This window comes from Lepisma saccharinum, chromosome 2 (assembly GCF_977018435.1).
Source record: "Lepisma saccharinum chromosome 2, izLepSacc3.1, whole genome shotgun sequence".
NCBI classification, from domain to species: domain Eukaryota; kingdom Metazoa; phylum Arthropoda; class Insecta; order Zygentoma; family Lepismatidae; genus Lepisma; species Lepisma saccharinum.
The window spans coordinates 62,536,230-62,557,863 of NC_139230.1; the positions used below are offsets into that span (position 1 = coordinate 62,536,230).

Genomic DNA, 21,634 nt, shown 5'->3' on the forward strand with positions numbered 1-21,634 from the left:
TGTGCTTAAGTTGATATTTCTGTATTTTCTTCACTAAAATGTAATTTTACATTCTGTTACACTTCTTACTGTTATTTGCCAATATTTGTAGCTTACAAATATCAAAACATTGATTTACAGTTGGTTTCAGAATTTAGATTAATTAAATTTAATACCAGTGCTTTTTTGTGGCTTATGGTGGTTGGTGTCATTTTGTTATATCATTTTTATTTATTAAATTACTTATTTTAAACTAAGAACAATTTTAAAATGGGGTCTATTATTATGACAATATTTTTGCATCAAATGTATATAAACTAAAAGTATTTGTATCACATAAGATGCCTGGATTCCCCATGTAGCGTAGGAGTTAGCATACATCACTTGGTGAGAATCTGACCTGTAGTTACTTGCCAAAGAGAAATTTGAATGTTCTTAAATCAACTGCACTTTTAGGGAGGAGATATCAAAATTTTACTTCTCATAGGAAAATTTGTCCTTTATAAAGTAAGTTCCAAAGTTCTCATCCTACACTTTATTTTTGTGCACATTTGCATGCTAGAAGTGCTTATAAACCTACTGACAGAGGGTTTAGAGCATAAAAAGGTCCCAGCATATAAAACTCATGATCATAATGCAATTAACTGTCATTAATAATATTGATCAAGCACACACTACCTAGTTTCACATGCTGTAAAATCATTCCACCATAGAAACCCATTGTAATTCAAGAAATGTATTATTTACTAATATTTTCTCACCAATTGTTAAGTTGTTGTTTCTATTCACATAAAATATGTGAGACGAATTATAATTTTGAATATAGATGGATTTTCAGACAATGAAAATAATTGTTTCATGGAGACAGAAATATACTTACCCAACAAATTTCTGACATAAGCGTCAATATTATCTTTGTACACTTTGCATGCTATTTCAGAGGCTGACCTCTCAGGTCAACTAAAGATCTCACTACCGAGGGTGCCAAGTTCGAGTTCTGGCTTGTCGGGCCTGTGCATGTCATTCCTTTTCAAGTGCCTCTTCACCAATATCACCATCCTCATCATTATAATGAGCCAAATTTGGTAGAAAAGCAATGTTAAGATAAGAAAATACAATTATTCATATGCAAATACATTGCAAGGATTTGTTTTTCAAGTACTGTTATGTTGCATTGCAGCTGGTCACTTCATTCCAACCTAAAGACTTCCATTTGGTGTCTGCATCTAAGCAATGCAACCAAATGAAAAATCGCATTCCAGATATCCTTCCAGTAGAAAGTGCCAGAGTTCATCTAACACCAAAGCCAGGAGTAGATGGTAGTGATTATATCAATGCTACATGGTTTCAAGGTAAGTGGAAAATATAAAATTGAAAATTTTCACTCCAATAAAGTTGTTGTTCTTATTGTATTATAGAGGATAATTCAAACCACAATAGAGGATAATTCAAACCACAATAAGGTAAACAAAATACTTGAGTAACTGTGGAAATGAACATTTGAGTTTCATGATATCGGGGGGTGTCATATTATTTAATCCCTGATACGTGCTTCTTTTTCCTGTGTGCAATTATATTTTACTAGAGAGTAAATCATTATAATGAGAATGTTAAATTGATTAAACATAAAATTCCATAATGCAGTTCAAGTACTCTGTTAACTGTAATGCATTTCGTGCACTTGGCATCAAAAGTATGAGTTATACAGGGAAAAAGTGGATGGTAACAATAAAGTGGTACTCTTTTGTAATTTTTTGATAATGGTATATTGATTTATTACTAAAATTCCTGTTCAACATTCTATAAATTTTGTAATTGAGATAACAATTCAGTCATTTTAATCTTGTTGTAAAGGCCTTGTACTTTTGTTTTATAAAATCATCATCTGTTGTTTCCATCCTTCAGGAGTCAATATCATATCCTTCCTTTTCTCTTGTATCTCCACTCTCTCTTATCCCTCCCTTGCATGATTTATTCTTTCATCTTGTCAAAATGCTCTTATATTTTCATTTCATACATCTTCCTTGCTAGTGTGTCCTTTGTGTGTCTACCATCTCATTCTTTGCCTCTATTCTGATTTTTCAGTTTACCCTTATCTTATGACCTCATTATATATATGTACAGGGTGAGTCACCTAAAATTACCACCAGAAATATTGAAAAAAATGCTTTTGCAGATATAAAGGTATGAGAGAGTCTCATGAAATTAGTGGACACAATACGTTCAACTACGTAAGGAAGTATGATTTTCAACACAAACTTTGTTTTTTTAATGGAAACCCCATTTTATTTTCAGCTCATTTGAAAGTATGGTAACATTCATCAAGATTGGCATTTGTTACATTGTAATACGTCAAGTAGTTCTTAAGTAATTGTAATGTGAAGACACTTGAAACAAACATTCTCACAAGTTTGATTCATGTGTCATAACATATCCCCCTTTTGACACCATTCATGAATCCTAACAACATGTTACTCTTATGCATACTATGTGTTGTGCTTAGGAAAGTTATTACGTTCCAACAACTAGGGGTTACAATAAAATGTGTAGTTTGTACATAATAAGCTTTGACAAATTTTCTAAAAGGTTCTGATACTTCTTTCTGAGTTAACAAATATTTGTACAACCTTAGAGACAATGAAGTTCGACCAGTCACAAAGATAGGAATGCGTTATGAAAGAAGGAGAACACATGCATATCCTGAACATATTTTATTCAGCAGGCTACATGGAACAAAGGAAAACTGTATGGTGCCCACACAAAATAAAACATTTTCGTCCATCTACACGTGACATTGAAGTTCGATAACTGTTATTGGGGATCCTGTTTACCATGGTGTGACGCCGCCCCGTCGGCAAATAACTGTGGCAATGCATCGGGGCATGCTGCGGACGAGTCGTTCAAGGTATTCCACATTGATGCGGTTCCATTCCTCCTGCAGGCAGGCGATAAGAGCAGCCACTGTCGTGGGTCCCCTCTGTTGCACACGTCGCTTAAGAACACGCCACACATTCTCAATGGGCGAGAGGTCGGGACTCGATGGTGGCCATGGCAGAGTTCGCACGTGATGGCGAGTCAACCATTCTCTTGTCAGCCACGCTGTATGAGGCCTGGCATTGTCATGTTGAAAGATGAGACGCCGCCTGTGGAACAGGTGCCGTCGCACTGTGGGTAGATGCCGCTCCAGTATGCGTGTATAGGCGTGTGCATTCACAATGCCCTCACAGACATGTAGTGGGCCAACCCCAGATGCCGTCATGCATCCCCATACCATCACTGACGCAGGTTTCTGTAACCGACGTGCATAACATTTTGCTTCATTCTGTTCCTCCTTCCAACAAATGACTGTTTTCCGTATTTTTCCGTACACAACATTGAAAATGGATTCGTCCGTCCACAAAACCACGTTCCACTGCCGAAATGTCCATCCCCGGTACATTCGTGCCCACCGTAGTCGATTGCCTTTGTTCAACATGGAAAGGAAGGGTTTATGTTTCACCTTGTACACTCGGTAACCGCATCGCTGTAGGTAACGGCGAATGGTTCTGGTTGACACTTCAATGTGAAAGCGTTCTCGAGTCCACAGTCATAATTCGGCCACAGAAACATGATTGCTGGTCTGGATATAGCGCCTAAATATCCGTAGGTCACACACGCTCAGCAGGCGTTTTCGCCCGGGGCCCTTACCTGGCTCTGTAATACCCATATTTTGGTGGTGTTTGATGATGCAGTGGACGGTTGACTTGGGTAAGTTCAGTTGGCGCCCTATTTCCCGTTCACTGAGTCCATCCCATTGCAACTCCACCACTCTTCTCCTCACGGTGTTGTCAATAGGTTTGCCCCTGGCCATGGTGAAGATGCTCTGCGGTTCCTCAGTGCACAGCACGCGCTTATATACGGCGGACTCCCTTATCGTGTCCGTGACTTCATGCTTCCGTCGAATGCGCCACTATCTGGAATTTTCCGTATGGTTCTGGTGCCTGGTCGAAGTTTAATGTCACGCGTATAGTTCCCCGTTTTCGTTCTTTACGTGACCTTGGGTGCAACATGCTGTGATCACGATTCTTGCCTGCTCACACGCCTCCTCTTACACACGTGCGTCACTTCTGCGGGTCACCCATTCCACCGCATATGCCTCTGTGCATTTAATCACGTATTCCTTTCTGGTCGAACTTCACCGTCACCAAGGTTGTGCATTAAAAAGTATAAATTTTAAACATATCACCATCAGTTACATACATAAAGGTTAGTACATTAACATCTTCCTAATTTTTAATTGGCGTTCATTCATTTACATCATAATTTTTAGTACATCGGAACAATCAACTCGTCTCGTTTGGTCATGCCAAATCTTTAAGTTTTCATCTTTTAAACTTCACACCTTATACATTTTTTTCTTTCTTTCTTTCAAATTGATTTATCAAATAAAGCAAGGGCGTAACAAAGTACATGTGTACAAAGTATGTACGTCAGAACTGTCAAGAAAATAGTATTTTCAAACTCTGAAAAGGCTGAGATGATACTTATCTCTGGTGAGCATGGACGTAACTTGGTACCTAACTTTGAGGGGGCAGAATTAAACTGGGCCTAATTTCAAGGGGGCAGAATTAAACTGGATCTAATTTTGAAGGGCAGAATTAAACTTGGTGGCGGACTAGAATCAAACCTGGGGGAAGAGACTTGAAAAGTTTTCCATTCGTTGAAAACAGCGTCCAGCATCATTTGCTACATAACTGTGACGTTTGCGAAATTACAAATATTGCTCTTTATTACATTGATCCTCAGGGCCCCTAACTTGTAAATTGTAATAAACCCAATTTTTTTGGAGGGGGGGGGGGGGGGCAAGTGCTTCCTCCTTTGCCCCTGCCAAGTTACTCCTATGATGGCGAGTGTAGGAAAAATGCAGAACAAGCATACAGGCTGTATGCATGACTGCATTTGCACTCTGCTCTGTCGACAGGCATAGTGGGGATACGCCTTCACGCTCAACTTCAGGTTACATTTACTTGAGAACTACTTGACATATTACAGTGCAACAAACGCCATTCTTAATGATTTTTCCGTACTTTCAAATGAGCTAAAAGTATAATGGGTTTCTATTAAAAAACTTAGTTAGTGTTGAAACCATATTTCCTTATGTAGTTGAATGTATTGTGTCCACTAATTTCACAAGCCCCTCTCATACCTTTATATCTGCTAAAGCAGTTTTTCAATCTTCATTGTTGTTCACGAAATATTTCTGGTGGTAATTTTAGGTGACATCTTGTATATACAGGGGATGGACAAAAATATGGAAACATCTGCAGAAATGCACATTACCTTTATTAATATCAAGTAGGACCACATTTGGCATGCAGAACGGCCTGCAGTCGACGTGGAATGGACAAATACAGGTCGCGTATGGTTGTCAAAGGGATGTTGTACCATTCTTCCTCCAAAGCAGGTGCAAGTAGTTGTAGAGACGATGTTGGTGGGTAGCGGGCTCGCACATTGGTCTCCAAAACCGACCACAGGGGCTCAATAATATTGAGGTCTGGTGATTGTGGGGTCCATGGCAGATGTGACACTTCATCTTCGTGCTCATCAAACCAGTCCTGGACGATGTGAGCTGTATGAGCAGGAGCTCTGTCATCTTGAAACACGGCATCACCATCTGGGAACAATGTTTGCACCATGGGATGCAGCTGGTCACTCAAAATGGTTACGTAGTCCCTGGCAGTGACATGTCCATGCAGGGTGATGACGGGTCTGGCAGAATACCAGGAAATGGGTGCCCAAATCATCACTGAACCACCGCCATGCTTCACTCTTGGTAACAGACAGTCTGTATCGTACGCTTGTGCTGGCATTCTCCACACGTACACTCGGCCAGGAGTTGGAAACAAGGTAAGGGATGACTTATCCGACCAGATTACAGTCTTCCACTGTTCCATTTGTCCAGTTTTTATGGGTGTTGCACCACTGTCTCCATCTAGCAGCATGGTCAACAGTCACGAGTGGTTTGGGAATTGCAGATCTGCCATGAATACCCTGCTTGTGGAGTTCTCTTCTGACTGTTTTGACGCTAACAGGGTTTGTAAGCACTGTATTCAGCTCAGCAGTGACTTTTGGAGCCGTGGTGATCTTCTGCTTGGTCACAATCCTACCCAATGTGCGTCTGTCTCTGTCACGCAACACACACTTGCATCCACGCTGGTGCTTCGCTGATGCAGTTTTACCGGAAGTCTCGAAGGCAGTCATGATCTTCGAGACCGTGCCTCTTGATACACCAAACATTTCCGCTACTTTCATCATGGAAGGCTCCCACCATACGTGCACCCACAATTTGCCCTGTTTGAAACTCTTGTCAGCTCAGACATGATTCACGAAAACCTGCATGGACCGGTCACTGAACTGTAACTGTCTGTCAGGTTGGCCAGGGTGTATACCTCGCAGGAAGTGCCAGTGACCACAGTGCCACCTACCATTCAGACGCAAATCGTGTTTGAAATCCCTACCTGTTTTATACCAGGTGTTTCCATATTTTTGTCCATCCCCTGTATATATATATATATCTGTATTTCCTACTCTACTCGCTGTTGCAGTCAATCCTTAATATCATCATAACGCAAACATCTTTATGATGTTTCTACATGGTGTGTAGAATGTAAGATATATATATGCAGTAAATGTTTTAGCTTTTGGATAACATTTAATTAAAATTGCAATCTGTTACTAATTGGAAAGTGCAAGATACCAGATGCTAAGATGCTACTGACACTATTTTCATCAAATTAGGGAATACCATAAATTTCTTAACCTAAAAGCTTGGGCTGGAAATCCTGGATTTATACTTAAATTGTGCCTTGTCACTGGAGTAGCTAATGTGGTTACATGTCTACTGCACATTCACATGCAAATGGGGATGATGAAGTAACACATGAATAAATAATGGTCAAGCACTAATACCGATGTTTTAATAAATATGATTGGCTGCATACCATAAAAGTGAACTTGTGAAAATTTTCAATCTTCTGTTTAAGGTTTTTTGTTTGATTGATTGATTTCGGTTTATGAGCAAATCATGGTGTACACCAGTGGTGGCCAACCTTTTTTGGTTTGAGGACTAATTTACATTTGAAGAATCACTGGCGGTCTACTTATCTTATTAGACCTAACAACAAGAGCCTAAAAAACCAAGGGAAAAGCCAATACCATAAAACTGATATTGATTATTTTATTTTATTTTATTTTATTTTATGTATTTATTTATTTATGAAATAAGTTTTGGCTTCAGTACTGTGGGCCTGGCACCTGTTTTTGGCTGTATCTCCCCAGTTCATCATTAGCATCTTTTACGTTGCTATCAGTTGCTCTTGCTTTGAAGTAAATGTCACAGCGGAACTTCACTATTTCTTCTACTTTACTGGGGGTCTCCTTCTACTAATTGCGATATTTGAGAACAAAAGAGTTCATCCACAGATTCAGTTTTCATTTCCTGAAATGGGAAGGCCATGAAAGTTATGTCTTGACTGGAAGAACTCCGTAAATCTTCTTTCAAATTCCATGTGGAAATCTTCTAGTTGCGTTGCAAAAGACTGACAGAGCACCGTGAGCTACCGCTCGCAGCTTGCCGGTCAACTGGTGGTAGACGTGTTGGCCACTCCTGGTGTACATGTATATACACAATGAGATATAACAAATAATTTTGTATTCCAGGTTTCCATAAACTACGGGAATTTATTGTCACTCAGCATCCATTAGAGTCAACAATCCAAGATTTTTGGCAAATGATTTGGGACCATAATGCACAAACCATAGTCATGCTTTCAAGCTTAGATGATCAGGTAACGCAGGTAATGCAATTGTACATATATGTATGTATAAGCAATTGTTTGTGTAGCAAATATGTGGGGTTCATGGTGCAGCTATTCACTCTTGATTTTTCAGAACTTTTCATTTATTTAAAAAAATGCAGTTCAGATAGTGAGAACATGCATGTATTTACCAAATTATATTAGCTATGAAATGTTCAATGGGGTATTGAATTCTCGGAATGATAGGTCAAATTTACAGTTTCTGCATTATATCTTGTTATTCCACCTAATTGTATTGTAATGGATAATTGTAAAGTAAGAGGGGAAAATTATAAATACATGTATGTATTTATCCTTAGGGGGAGGATTAACCTGCATACAATGCAACAGCATAAGGAAATTAATTATATTTTGGGAGGGAAATCAAATCTAGCTACCTACAAAAGTATCCATTTTTTATGTTGCTGTTACTCTGTATGAATTGCATTGCATTTACAGCCTTCAGTAGCTGTCAATAATGAAAAAGTTTATGGCGTGCTGCTGAGGAAAAAATAAGTATGCTTTATGCCTCTTCTTTGGATGAAAAGTTTGGAATACACAATATTTTAAATCAAAAGTGTGAAATGTCATTGAAATCTGGGGTTGGCAGATGCATCATGATACCAAACACTGTGAATGTTTGTTGTCCTCGTTATGCAAGAGGTCATTCATAGCATTTATATTGGAATAGCATATTCTTTATTAATTACACACTGTATACATATACCTCAATGGAACCAAAAAATCACAATGTATTTGTTTTCCAATTGATATTGACAATTGCACTTCATTTTGGCTTAATTGGATGAAATTATCTTTATTTGTACATTATTTGTCCTGGTTGAGCCTACATTTTTCGCTGAAATTTTTACATAGTACATCTCCTGTGTGTGCAAAATATTAATGAAATGTACATCTCTATGCTGGGAGGAACCCAGCAATGTCAATGACTACATTGTTTCAAAGCAACAGATCCCGTTGCGGTCACACTGACAGAGACAATTCCACACAGGTTAAACAGTGGCAGGCGAAGACAGGTTGGCTTGGTAGCTCAGTGTTTTTAGCAATGGCACAATATGCCAGAGAACCAGGTTTGAGTCCTGGTCGAGCCTGCATTTCTTGCTAAAATTTCTACATTAGAAAGGCTTGAAAAAGGCAAAAAGTTTGATTGTTTCAAATCAACTTTGTGCTCAGATTGGCCAAATGGAACTGGACCTATGGTTCAGAGTGGCAACTGAATCACTGTACAATGTACCCCTACCAGGAAAACAACCCAGGACCATGAACACTAAAGGAATGGTACATTAGTGAGATATACAATTTCTTTTGCTTAACTATCACAAAACAAAGCACTGTATTTTGAATCTGCTGAAAGAGATATTTGAATCACAAGATTACACAAATTGTTCCAAGCAGTAAACTAAAAACAACTCTGCGTCACAACAGCACATAGAACTGATATCTGAGGGACATAAAAGTTTGGTAATAAATATAGTATGCATGTAAGAGTGGATATTTTGAAAGTCAGATTGTTTCTGGCTGCACAAAAATTGTACAGCAGTACTTAAACTACACCAGGCAAACATTCCTTTTCCTGCTAAGAAAAGAAAGCAATTGTTCTATACCTATCACAGTCTGGGATTATCACAAAAATTATCAAAAAATATAATCTGGAAGAATGGATTATTCCAGGTTGTCATTTATAGCAGGGCATAGATATATCTTGCATTCAGTAAGTACAGTGGGATCCATGAGTTACCATGCAAATTGTCCATCACCATGTTCATGCACTTTTATTTGACCCAATAAGAGCGTCAAGAATTAAAAGAAAACTCAAACCAAGCTGTTGAATCACTTAAAAAAACATAGGATATAAGAGAAATATTAATGAAAATAGTCATGGACAATTTGGACAGTAATACTCATGGATCCCACTGTACCAGTATATTTGTGTTGCTTATGGTTGAAGATTACATTTGCTTGATTTAATTTTTGTTATTTAGCATTGCTTTTCTGCCACTTTTGGTGATGAAATTGGAGAAGGGGCACTCTCAAAAAATGCTCATGCCCAGGCCAGGATTCAAACCTGAAACCCCTGGCATCTAGCATGCTGTGCTAACCTGTTCATCACAAAGGTTGGTGAAGATTGCACTTGCATGAAGGTTTTATTTTTGAAAATACACCTATTAAAACATTCATTTAAGATATATTTCTCTTTTAGGAGTATGGCATCTTCTGGCCCACAGAGCATGATGATATTGATGCTGAAAATTTTAAAGTGAAATTTATAGAAGAAAGTGACCACGTAGGTTATATGACAAGGGACTTTACAGTGCAGTCATTGCAAGATGACTATGAACTAGCAGTGCGCATTATTCAGTGTTCAAACTGGCCTCATAATTGTAGTCCACTTACATCAGTATTTGAACTTGTTAGTCTTGTGCAAGAGTGGCATCTGGAATACCAAAATGGACCTATTGTTGTTATGGACAGGTAAGAATCAATTAATTTGTATGTGTTTAGTACACCAATTGGATTTCAAGTAAATTTACTTGAGTATTAAATAATGTAGAGATTTTACATATGCCAGCAGGCACGTAGCCAGGGGGAGGGCTCGGGTACAAATATCTAATTTAAATGGTGTATGGTGGTAATTAATTGCACTTCCTTAGCAGGATTAAACATCTTCTATAGTAGGTTGTAATATACTGAGAAATTCATCTTCAGGGCTTCTACACCCCACTTTTTCACCTTTAGATGGCAGCTGCCGATACGGGATGAGCACGACCTCCCCCCTGAAATAAAATTCTGACTATGGACCTGTATGCCATTTCATCTCGCGTAGAAGATAAGTGATTACTATTTTACTCATGAAAGCACATACAGATCCTCAAATTAGGCAAACGAAGTTCTTTATGTGAATCATTATGGAGAAAGAACATAATGTGAACATCTATAGTGATTCCATGAACAAGCAGAAGGGAGACCTTGATTGCTGTACTTCAAGCCAATTTAGATTTTAGGTACTCTTTACTTCACTACACAAGATAAAACTTTTACACAAGAAAATATTCTGGGTAGAGAAGAATTAAAAGAGTTATCTGCTGAACATAATTGGATGGAAGAATTCTGTACAACCATCTCTAGTTCAAGATGACCTGTCAAATGTAGGCTTGAATTGGCTCACCTGGAATTCAATCAAATTTTTGATTTAAGTATACTGTATATCTATCTTCAGTTTAAAGTTGGGTTGAGCTCAGTAAATTTTTATTACAGGGTGATAATCTTAGGCCTATTTCTTACACCCAAGTCTTTTCATTTCAGCTGCATTCACAGTGGTCATTGGACCTTGAATAACACCTGTGATTGTTGCAAAATTTCATTTTTTTTCCAGTGTAGCTTTTCAAATTGGCTATTGATCTGCTGTAGAGTTGACATCAAAGTACAGACACTATTATAACCGTGTTAAATGTATCATAAGCATCCTACTTTACAGAAATAGAGGAGCCCGTATAAGTACCAACAAGTAATCCTGAGTATCTATACATCCTGTCTTTATCCTTCCATCTAGTCTGAAAAATCTCGTACATTTTCACTTATTTCTGTACTTAACTCCAAAGTTGTACTTTTCCCATTGCATTGTTTAACATGTGTTAATGAGATATTTCATATCTGATCTTAATATGACCGGTCATCCCATATTAGCTATTTATACAGTATTTATTTAATATTTTTCAAACAGAAGTACAGTAGAACCCCTATTTTATGTTCCCCGGTTTTACATTTTCCCGCATTATACATTCAATCTTCATGGTCCCAATAGAGTCAAAATTCTATAAAATTTCCCAGATTTTACATTATCCCGCATTTTAAGTTCTTTAACCTTGGTCCACTGAAAAACGTAAAATCGAGGTTCCACTGTATTTATGATGAAACAATTTTTATATTAAAATGTTTACATTTTGATGTGTTGTTTTGTCCCATGTCTCCTGCAGGAAAATATGACAAATGTCCCATTTTGTTGTTTTAAAAATCTAGTCACCTTACATTAATTACTTTTTGAGTAATGGAACTGAGAGAGCTACATTATTCCAGTTGCAAGAAATTAAAATTTATACATGTAATGGTGGCTACACTGAACTGTGTGGTTACCAGTTCTGCAGGAATCATGCAATTATCTCTGATGCATAGTTTTTTTTTTCCTCAGACAGACTTCTTAATGTTTCGGTAACTAAACAATATACAGTGTGTGTGTGATATAATTTGATATGGGTGTATGTTACAAACACATCAAAACAGACTTGCTTGCTTAAATCTTATCTGCCTCAAATTTGATTTGGAAGTGGGTATTGAACAATTGGTTTGGACCATGTCTATAATAATTTGCTTCAATACAATGAAACAAAATATATTGTTTTGTGTAGCACCAGCTCTGGTAGCCATGCAGAACAGTGAAAAATTGAGTATCTTCATAAAAAAATATTTCAGTTATATATTTTTTTTATGTACGTAAATAAAACCTGCAACTAACAGTGACAGATCAATGTATCCTAAATCAGTAACAACTGAAAAATCACAAAAAGTACTTGTCTTTGCTAATGTAGATGCAAGGGAATATAATTAAAACTATGAAATCTAATGAATACCACTTTTAATGCATGTTCCTTAAATTCGGTGTCATAACCAGAGCCTACAAATGTAGGTTTTTTACTCGCCCATGCTCATCTCATGACTAAGCCAAGTTTTGCTGGAAGCCACAGGTTTCTGCGTGAACTGCTGTGCTTACGAGGTCCAGTTAAGTTTACCCTCCACTGAGTGGAGAGGAGCATGTTATACAACCAGTTTTGTGTACTTTCAGATCCTAAAATCACACACTGCTCTGGGGGGGGGGGGGGGATGTCTGAAAATATTCATTTGTAGAATGGTATGAGTCTGTTGACTGTATACATAAGCTAGCTTACTTTCCAAAAAAGTCAAAATACATCCCAATATGGAAGGAAAATTGAGCACTACTTTAATAATACAGCTTGACAATAGTGCTGTATTGTTGATGAAAGAACCTCCGTAAAAATCTATACTTAAGAGTACAGTTGTCTTTCTTCTCCAGAAGCCCATTGTAAAATACTTGTATGCAACCCAAGACTTGTCGGTTGTAGTATAAGTGACAGATAACCCATCAGGTTGCAGAGATGTGTTAGGCTTATGCAGAAAAATTACCATGTGCAACATATGCACCATGTTGGTCAAGCATGATTGCTTACTGCAGCAGGCATGGTCAATTATGACAGAAATAATGTAGCCTGAGGAGCTACATTAGGATTAAAGTAAAATCATCTTCTGCACATTATATTTTCTACCTTCAAATTGCATTTTGTAATTTCATTAATGTATATTTTGCAACACTTAAAACATTTATAACTTGTTGAAGCAATGGAAAAATATTCCATATTTTTTAAAAAATAGTGAATTTTGAAGTTGTTAAATTGGCAATAAAAAATTGTCTCATAATTTGGGACAGAGGAAAGTAGTTTATTTTAATGTATTTTTAGATTGCCAAAATAAGCATTACACACTATTTAATTTTCACATAATGTCTTTTTAATGCAATTAGTTTGTATATCCATAAACATATGCAAACAGAACTTTCAGTATACTACATTTTTACTTAGGATGAAATTTATATTATGAAACTTGTGGGTGTTTTCAGTATTTTATTGTCATTTTTCTTTCTGTTCTTCTGTATCAAGATGTAAAAGAAATAATTATTGTTATGAAACTTGAAAATATTATGCTGTATTAATGATCAACAATTAAATTTTGATTTTGCTGTAATTGTAATAACTACATTCTTTATTACTATTCTATTTCAATGATATTAATTTTTACAATTTCAGAAGATGAAAAATAATATTGATCTTTTATTTTCTAATTTGTAGGTTTGGAGGCACAGAAGCTGCTACATTCTGTTGTTTGACAACTTTGAACAAACTGCTGGAGTATGAAAACCACACAGATACATACATGTATGCAAAGCTTTACCACAACAAACGTCCTGGTATTTGGAAAACTCAGGTATGTGTGTAGAATAACTGAATTTCCTGAGTCATGTGTGTTAGACACTTGGGGTGGAAAAGGCCGCCAATGATATTTCTTTCTGAGAGAGTTTTGGGTGCAGATCAAGAATTCATGTGATAGTGTGAAAAATAGCAGATTTAAGATTGCCCTCTCTGTTTAATCTGCTCCTATGCATTGCAGTTGTGATAACTTCTCTTTCATTAGAGGTAGAAATGATTTCTTTTTCTCGAAATGTTCACAATGAAATTATAAATATTTTTCATACATATGATCAATTTAAACATATTGAAAATTAAGGTACCTGAACCCAATATGGCCTACCTAAGGTTTGCGATTGTTTCTAATGGTATACAAAGCCAGAAAGATAAAACTAATTGCAACATTCAAAAGAGGGAACATTTCTGAATGTTTACTGAAAATTGGAGCCAATTCCAAATAATAACATAATTGCAGGGAAGATTTTATGAAAAAGTTACGTTTAGGCACTATAGTTATATATGGCCTAGTTATATATATTATCCTTTCACATCAAAAAATGCAACAGAAATTGCAAAGAAAGTGCCAGAATGTTGTTTTTATAAGTAGATAAGTACATTGATGCACTTAAATTTTATTTGCATAATGACATATGAGATTTGCACAAAGAAATAACATTGCTTACAAACCAATAAACAAGGGAGTGACATGCCACAATTTGTTACCAGAAGAATATGTATTACACATCTCAGTCTGGGCAAATTAAGGGCTCATATTATCATCAATCAACTTGCCTGTGGGCTTTCACATTTTGACATATAACATGTTTATGAATTGTTCTCATTGTTAAAAATATTAGCCTATTATAATGTTGAAGACTCATTGGAACTGTACAACAGTTTTCTGGGCATGTCACTGCTTATCAAACCAAAAAATGCTACCTAAGAAAAATGTTTGAAATTAACGGACCTTGTGACGTCCGAGAAGGTTAGTGTGCAATTACCCAGGTATTTAGGAAAAAGGAAGCATGCAAAAGGGGCCAAGGTGTTACAGTTACGCGTCAACCTAACAGGACAATCCCAAATTATTGAAAGCTTCCTTGAGCAACAATGTAACTCTTCTAAGGTCACAAAAGGATGTTGAACTGCTTTTTAGTTACAGTTCAACTACAAAGACTACTTTGTTTTTATTAAAAAGCATTTCTTAACGTACCCTTGGATGACACCTTTCAGAAAGACCAAGAAGTAGAATTGGTAACCTTGGATTTTTCGTATTTTAATGTAATTGCATTAATTATGTTCGCGCAGACCAAAATTATTATTATGCGCATGGACACGGCACTATTCCAGACTAGTTCCAGGAAACTAAGAAAACAAGCTACGCAAACTCCATATAATAAAAGAATTGTAACTGGCATCACTTCATTATAGCATAAGAATAAATCATTACTTCTTAAAAATACACTGTTTTCATATGTCTTATTTCTACCATCACCAACTAACTAAAGATTGGGCTTAATTTGACCGTAATCAATGATCAAAGCGGCAATAACAATTTTGACGCTAAATTTATTTTTTAAATATCCTCCCTAGCATACAATGCTTGATTTACAATTTTACTTCGGCGTCGATTAACAATTAACACGTAACGTTGATTATATTTTACTGGTTATTATATTGGTTATTAAGTACTATGGTCAACGGACTAATTTTATGTACAGTGTCCACGTAAATTCCAATTAAAGTACATCAAATTTTCTACACAAAAATAGCTTATCTTTTGCGAGCCTAAATTCTTCCATCATTAACAAGAAATTCTCATTTTACAACAAATAAATAACCTCAACAAGATTTTTAATTTGGTCTTGTTTTGTTCTATAATTTAATTTAATTTATTCATTCTTAACGATTTTTGCATTTAGTAGTTACGTTGTTTAATGCTACTTATTCTAAAGGTTCTCAGAAAATAGGAAAAATGGGGGGACAAAAAGAGGAAGAGCTGATGCAAGAATAATGTTGTTGCCCTTTTTATTCTTTCTTATATTTTTAGCTAGTGTAACGATTCTTCAAATGAATAGCCTTTGTGTTTGTCGCATCTCTCTCGCTGCCGTAACAGATCAAAGTTCACTTAATTTTCGCGATCGTGAAATTCACAGTCCTTATTTCGACGATAGAAACCAGTAATTTTTACGTCTAACACGTAGCTTCAAAGGGGGTTTCATAACACCGTGTTCTCAAGGAAATACTGCATAGCACAACATACATAACGAAGAAAATGAAGGGGACTGATTTTTACAAGTTAGCTGCATTTGCACAAATTGTAAGAATGAAGTTCGAGGGAATGAACACAATACTATTGTTCCAAGAACACCGCAAGGAAAATCACTTAATGTTTCGCATGTGATAAAGTTCACACGGGTGGTGGCATATTTGCAATAAACACTTTTTTTGCGACGTTAGGAGGAATTTTTCTGTCTTTCTAAGCACTTAATACTTAAATCACAACATACCTGTCCAATCGTTGCATTAGCGTATGAACCAACTGTCTGAAATCCTACCCTTTTTCCAACGTCGTAAATTTTAAGTTCTCACAGTGCATGTGAATGATATTGCAAATGGCTGACCATGTTTGTGATCATTGCAAACCAGCTGGCGATTCCATGCAGGCCACGTAAGCCGTGTTGCTGCCACAGCTTGGTTAAAGTCATTCCCTCTTGTGCAGCGATCGGCGAAGCAGTGAAAGTTAAAATTGCAAGAAACTAGGTCACGAATATTTAGTTCCAAATCTGACGTGCAGAGGCACCAACTGACAAGTAAGGAAAGGTACAGTCAGTGCCATCTAGTTGCAAATAAGGAACTAGGTGCACCGAGAAGCTTCACTAAAGGAATTTGTAGCGGCCTTTGGAGGGGAACGTAAGAATACGAAAAAGAACGTTACAACCTCGTAAATGAAATTAACAGACCTCGTAAATAAGGTGCCACTGGACCATCCTCCCTTCCCCAGTGCACAATGGTACTCATCACCTCAAAACTAGTCAAAAATATTTGCAGCTAAGTGACATGCATTTTTTTAAATAATAATAATAAAAAATAAATGACTGGGTCTGATATCTGCAGAAGTCTGTGCATGATGTGATGTTAGTAGCTTCTTTGTACACCTGGCCAATAGAGAGTAATGCTGTAGAAATTATTTCTCAACCAAAAATTATAACTATATGTGCATATAATAAAAGGGTAAAAAGTTACTGCATATAATAAAAGGGTAAAAAGTTACTAAGTGGTTAGCAGTTTTTCTTGTATAATTTTCAAATGCTTCGGTGCAATACTAAAACCATTAAACTCATGCCATGCATTTCCATGAGCCGGCTCCCATGGCAGAGTGGTTAGCACATCGCGCTATGATGCCAGGGTCCCGGGTTCGAATCCCAGCCTGGGCATTCATCATATCATCACTTATCCTCATCTTCGCAAATTAGCCAAGAGTGGCACAAGAAGCAAAGTAAAATAAATCAATTCAATCAATCAATTAATCAATGCATTTCCATGAGTTAGCATTGAATGTTTGAGAAATGTATTATCTGATTTAAAACTATTAGCCTGCCATGAAGTTACATGTTCACCTGCATAAAATGAGTACAAGCATATGGATAAAGGGTGAAGTTTCATGCGTTTATTGTAGCGCTGAGCCAATACCACTTTGAACTGATACCGATACCGATTCCGACACCCACCGATACCGATGCTGATACCGATACTTGTATAATTCCAATTTAAAATAACAAAGGCTATATGTGTGTGTGTGTGTAAGGGGGGTGCGTGTGCGATTATTATTATTATTATTATTATTATTACATTTTATACGTATACATTTTTTACGAGGGGCAATGAATAAATTAACCCACCAAATGATGCATCTCAACTTTACAGTATTTTTTTAGATCCGTAACAATCGATCAGATGTTTCAAATATGAGAGAAATATTATGAGAAGCTAAGAGTGAGGCAATCCTGCCCCCCCCCCCCCCCCTTTCAATGATGAAAAATTAGATGATGCCTCTTCAACCTCCTCTAAAACTAAGGAGGCAACAATCTTGCCTATTCTTTTTCCTTTATCAAAGAGAATAAAAATTAGTAAACCAAATGTAAGGAGAGAATGAAAACTTACCAGTCTCTTGCTTCTATATCAGGCTATTGACTTCAGTACATTGATATTCTGACGTGACTTTGCTTTTGATATAATATGCTATCAGCAAATGATTTCTTCTAAAAAAAAATCACTTAGTATGAAAGGAGATCCAAACCCATCGCTAGACTTTCCAGAAAAACTGTCGTTCAAACGAAAATATTCCCTTGTCGCGTTCCCTGTACCGCCAAAACATGCCTGTTGAAACCCAGTTATCCAGGTCGGGACAACTAAAGTTGGAAAACAAAAGACGAATTAGCTATGTCTGAAACACATCCACCACTGTCATGGGCGAAGACCTTTTTGACTGCGGGAAGTCTCTAAAGAGAGAGATGTCTGCAAACACCAAAGAAAGTGGAAGGATTACCCACAGGTGCATCGTTGGCTTTCAGGACCTCATTGGGGTTATTGTTACATGAGACTGCATCTGTACGAACAAAGCCTAGTAGACTTTGAAGAGAACTAAACAGAAGCAGCGAACTCCTATGGGGATAATTTCACGTTACACTGGATTTGCAAGATACTTGACCACAAGTCTTGTCTGTGTAAGGATCTTTGTGTCACGTACTTGCTGTTCATGAAAAAGAGTGGGTACAGGTTCATTTAACAAATGCACAACAATTTTTTCTCTTGGTCACGCTTCTAGCAATTCAAAAACAATGGTATCGGCTAGTATCGGTGCAAATATATCAACCGACACTTACCGATACCGATACATTGGTATCGGCTCAGCCCTAGTTTATTGCTAATACAATTTTCTTACTTATAATGTTGAATGAGGTTCTTATTCTTTATTTTTCTATTTGGACTATTTTTAATAATTTGTTTTTCATTGACAGGATGATTACCTCTTCCTTTACCGCTCAATGGAAGCTCTCGTTGCTAGTACTGGTAACCAGATTCCGCCCCCTCCACCTGCTCCAGACATTTATCTTACAATTAATGGGCATATCAATGGCTTTGTTGGGAATGGAAATGGTCACGTGACTAGTGGGAATGGAACTATAAGAGTGCCCCCCGAAGGCATGGAATCCGTGGTTACCAACAAGGAGTCTGTGGCATAGATATCATGTGTCTCCTGAAATGTAGGCAATAAATTCTGGTGATAATGTACTAGCAGATAAAACAATGTAAAACTTTGCTGTATAACTGGCAAAAAAAATTCGATGTGCTGTGCTGTATGTGCATGTGTGTAACTGGTATGTTTGTGAGTGCTGATTGCGAAAAATTCAAGAACCATGCTGAAGGCATGACATTTGCCAAAGAAGTGTTTTAAAGGTTTTTTCTTCAGAAAACAAGCTGTACATTAGGAAATGCTTGACCGTTGTGAAACGAGATTTTTTGAAATGTGAAAGTGGAAACGTGTATTTTCTAAACAAGGAAAAAAAAAGAATCGGAAACCTGTCACAATGGTAAAGTATTCCAGAAAGTAGTTATCGTCCAGTAAAGACATTCATTCCACCATCTTTCCAATGACGTCCATGTGATGTCTAACTTAGTGGTGACCAGCAGAGATATATCATGGTGCATAGTTGTTGGTGCATTTAACTTTGTGTGCATTTGTAAATTTGTATACACGTTTTTGTTTTTTGTCTTTCAGTGGCATTGTGTGTGTGATGTTACTAAAAAAGAAAAAAGGGGTAAGAACCTCCACGTCTAAAACTGCCGTTAACAATATATATATACAGTATATATACACATACATGTATGTACATTGATCACAGGAAGGAATGTTTTCTATCCTGTGGTTTGGAAGCCATGTGGTGGTTTTTCCCCCAATTTTATAATTAGAGTACTAATGTTTTTAGACTCAGTGGCATCATATGGAAGCCACACAATGTTTATATGTTGAAATTGTGTTAATCAATAGTCCATGCATCCAGCGGCATTAGGTGTTGTGCACCTATTTTGTTAGTCATTTGTTGCAGTTGGTAATGCACCACATATAGTTCTAGTCACAGGCTATGTTGTGGACAGGGGAGGGGGGATTATTGTTTTTCTTGCATGAGAAGAAAAACAATGCACATTCTGTGTAAGACACAGTTGTGGCATCTACCAAATAAAACAAGGGGATGATTTTTGTACTATTAGTTTTATGTTATAAGAATACTATGTACCCGTGATATCAACTACAGTCTTTTTTCGCGGTGTTTTAAATAGTATTAAGAAAAATCTCATAAGTCAATTTTAGTCGTAACCCTGTGTTGTAAACAGAGAAGGTTGAAATTGTGATAGATGTCATTAATTTTAGAGTTTCTTATCCATTAACATTTTTTATGTTTGTGTTTAAGTGTCTTCATTTGATTATAAATTTTAATGTATATTTCACATAGTTTTTGTTTGTTACTTAAAATATGGTTTTAACCAATTTTAGGTACATCCACATGAACAGTATATATTGAAATATATATTCCCATTTTTCTCTCAATCTGTTGAAACAGGTCAAAGCATTAATTAATTCCATGTGAAGAGTACAAATATCAATTACATATTCCAGTAACAAAAGGCATGTACTTGTTAGGCATACCAGAAAAAAAAATTATCAACAAATTTAATAGTGGTCCACACTTTTATATCCTGCTTTGTCTACAGTTTGGAAATCCCTTAATCCAAATCATTAGTAATTACATAATCTGTGTGAAACAACCATACAGCTTTTTATATTGGTGTAAACAGTCATATTGGGGAAATCAAGAGGAAAAAAAGATCATTTTTGTAATTTTCCTTTCAGTGTTTTATACTGTACATAGCTCTTTGTAAATATATGGATAAGTGTAGCATTGCTTTATAATTGCTACTTCAAATGTCCAAGTGTTCCTAGAAGCTGCAGTAGTTTTAAAGAAATTTGTACAGCCATTTATGAATCCAGGGTTTGTCGAGAGAGCAGAGTATTCTGTTGAAGGTGTTACTACCATAAGGACATGCTAATAAAAAAAGGCTTTATTTGTGAAACTTGTAATACTGTGTGTATGTTCAATTCATTACCTTACTCTTGTCTGCAGGTGGATGTTTATCATCAAATTAGAGTGTAGTTATTTTTTAAAATTATTATTATATCCACATCATTAAGTGAAATTTTAACAATTTATAAAGCTACCACTTACTAGAAATATGGGGTGTTCTATAACATATGTTTGTCTAATGCTCCTTGAATGTTTTCCAACATCTCCTGGAGTATTCTATGGCCATCACCATACTTGTTTAATACACTTTCAGTGGCTTAAAATATTAATGCTTTTGACCGTTTTCACTGTACCTTAACAGTGATCACAACTCAATAGAACAAAGAATCACCATGTGACAATGCCATCAGGGTTGTTAAGTTTCGAGGAACCCATAAATTCCAATGGATTCTCTTGGGTTCCGTAACAGGACCAGAAAATTTTATCTCTCACAAATTGTTTCATTTCAATACAGAACTTGGACCATATTTAAATTTATCATACAAAAGTTTAGGTGGGTTAGTTTTTGTACAATAAGTTTCAAATCTTTTGTTTCATCTGGGCATTGATTTCATAACATAGCCAAATGTTGGGCACAACTGGCACTGCTCTCTGACATGACCAGTGTTGCCAGTACACTTTGTAA

The 21,634-nt window shown here is 36.5% G+C and overlaps 1 protein-coding gene across 6 annotated transcripts in view; it reads left to right on the forward strand.

The window, feature by feature from the left end:
- Ptp99A (Protein tyrosine phosphatase 99A) overlaps nucleotides 1-21,005 on the forward strand; it is a 1,182,303-nt gene extending 1,161,298 nt beyond the window's left edge. For 4 of the 6 annotated variants that reach the window (XM_083117414.1, XM_083117417.1, XM_083117416.1 and 1 more), the window contains 5 exons: nucleotides 1,160-1,331; nucleotides 7,678-7,814; nucleotides 10,036-10,307; nucleotides 13,751-13,886; nucleotides 18,886-21,005. In XM_083117414.1, coding sequence (XP_082973540.1) covers nucleotides 1,160-1,331; nucleotides 7,678-7,814; nucleotides 10,036-10,307; nucleotides 13,751-13,886; nucleotides 18,886-19,110 — 942 coding nt within the window. In that variant the 3' untranslated portion in view covers nucleotides 19,111-21,005. The remainder of the gene's footprint in view (nucleotides 1-1,159; nucleotides 1,332-7,677; nucleotides 7,815-10,035; nucleotides 10,308-13,750; nucleotides 13,887-18,885) is intronic. The other 2 variants (XM_083117415.1, XM_083117419.1) reach the window with 1 other exon arrangement.
- The last annotated feature ends 629 nt before the right edge of the window (nucleotides 21,006-21,634 follow it).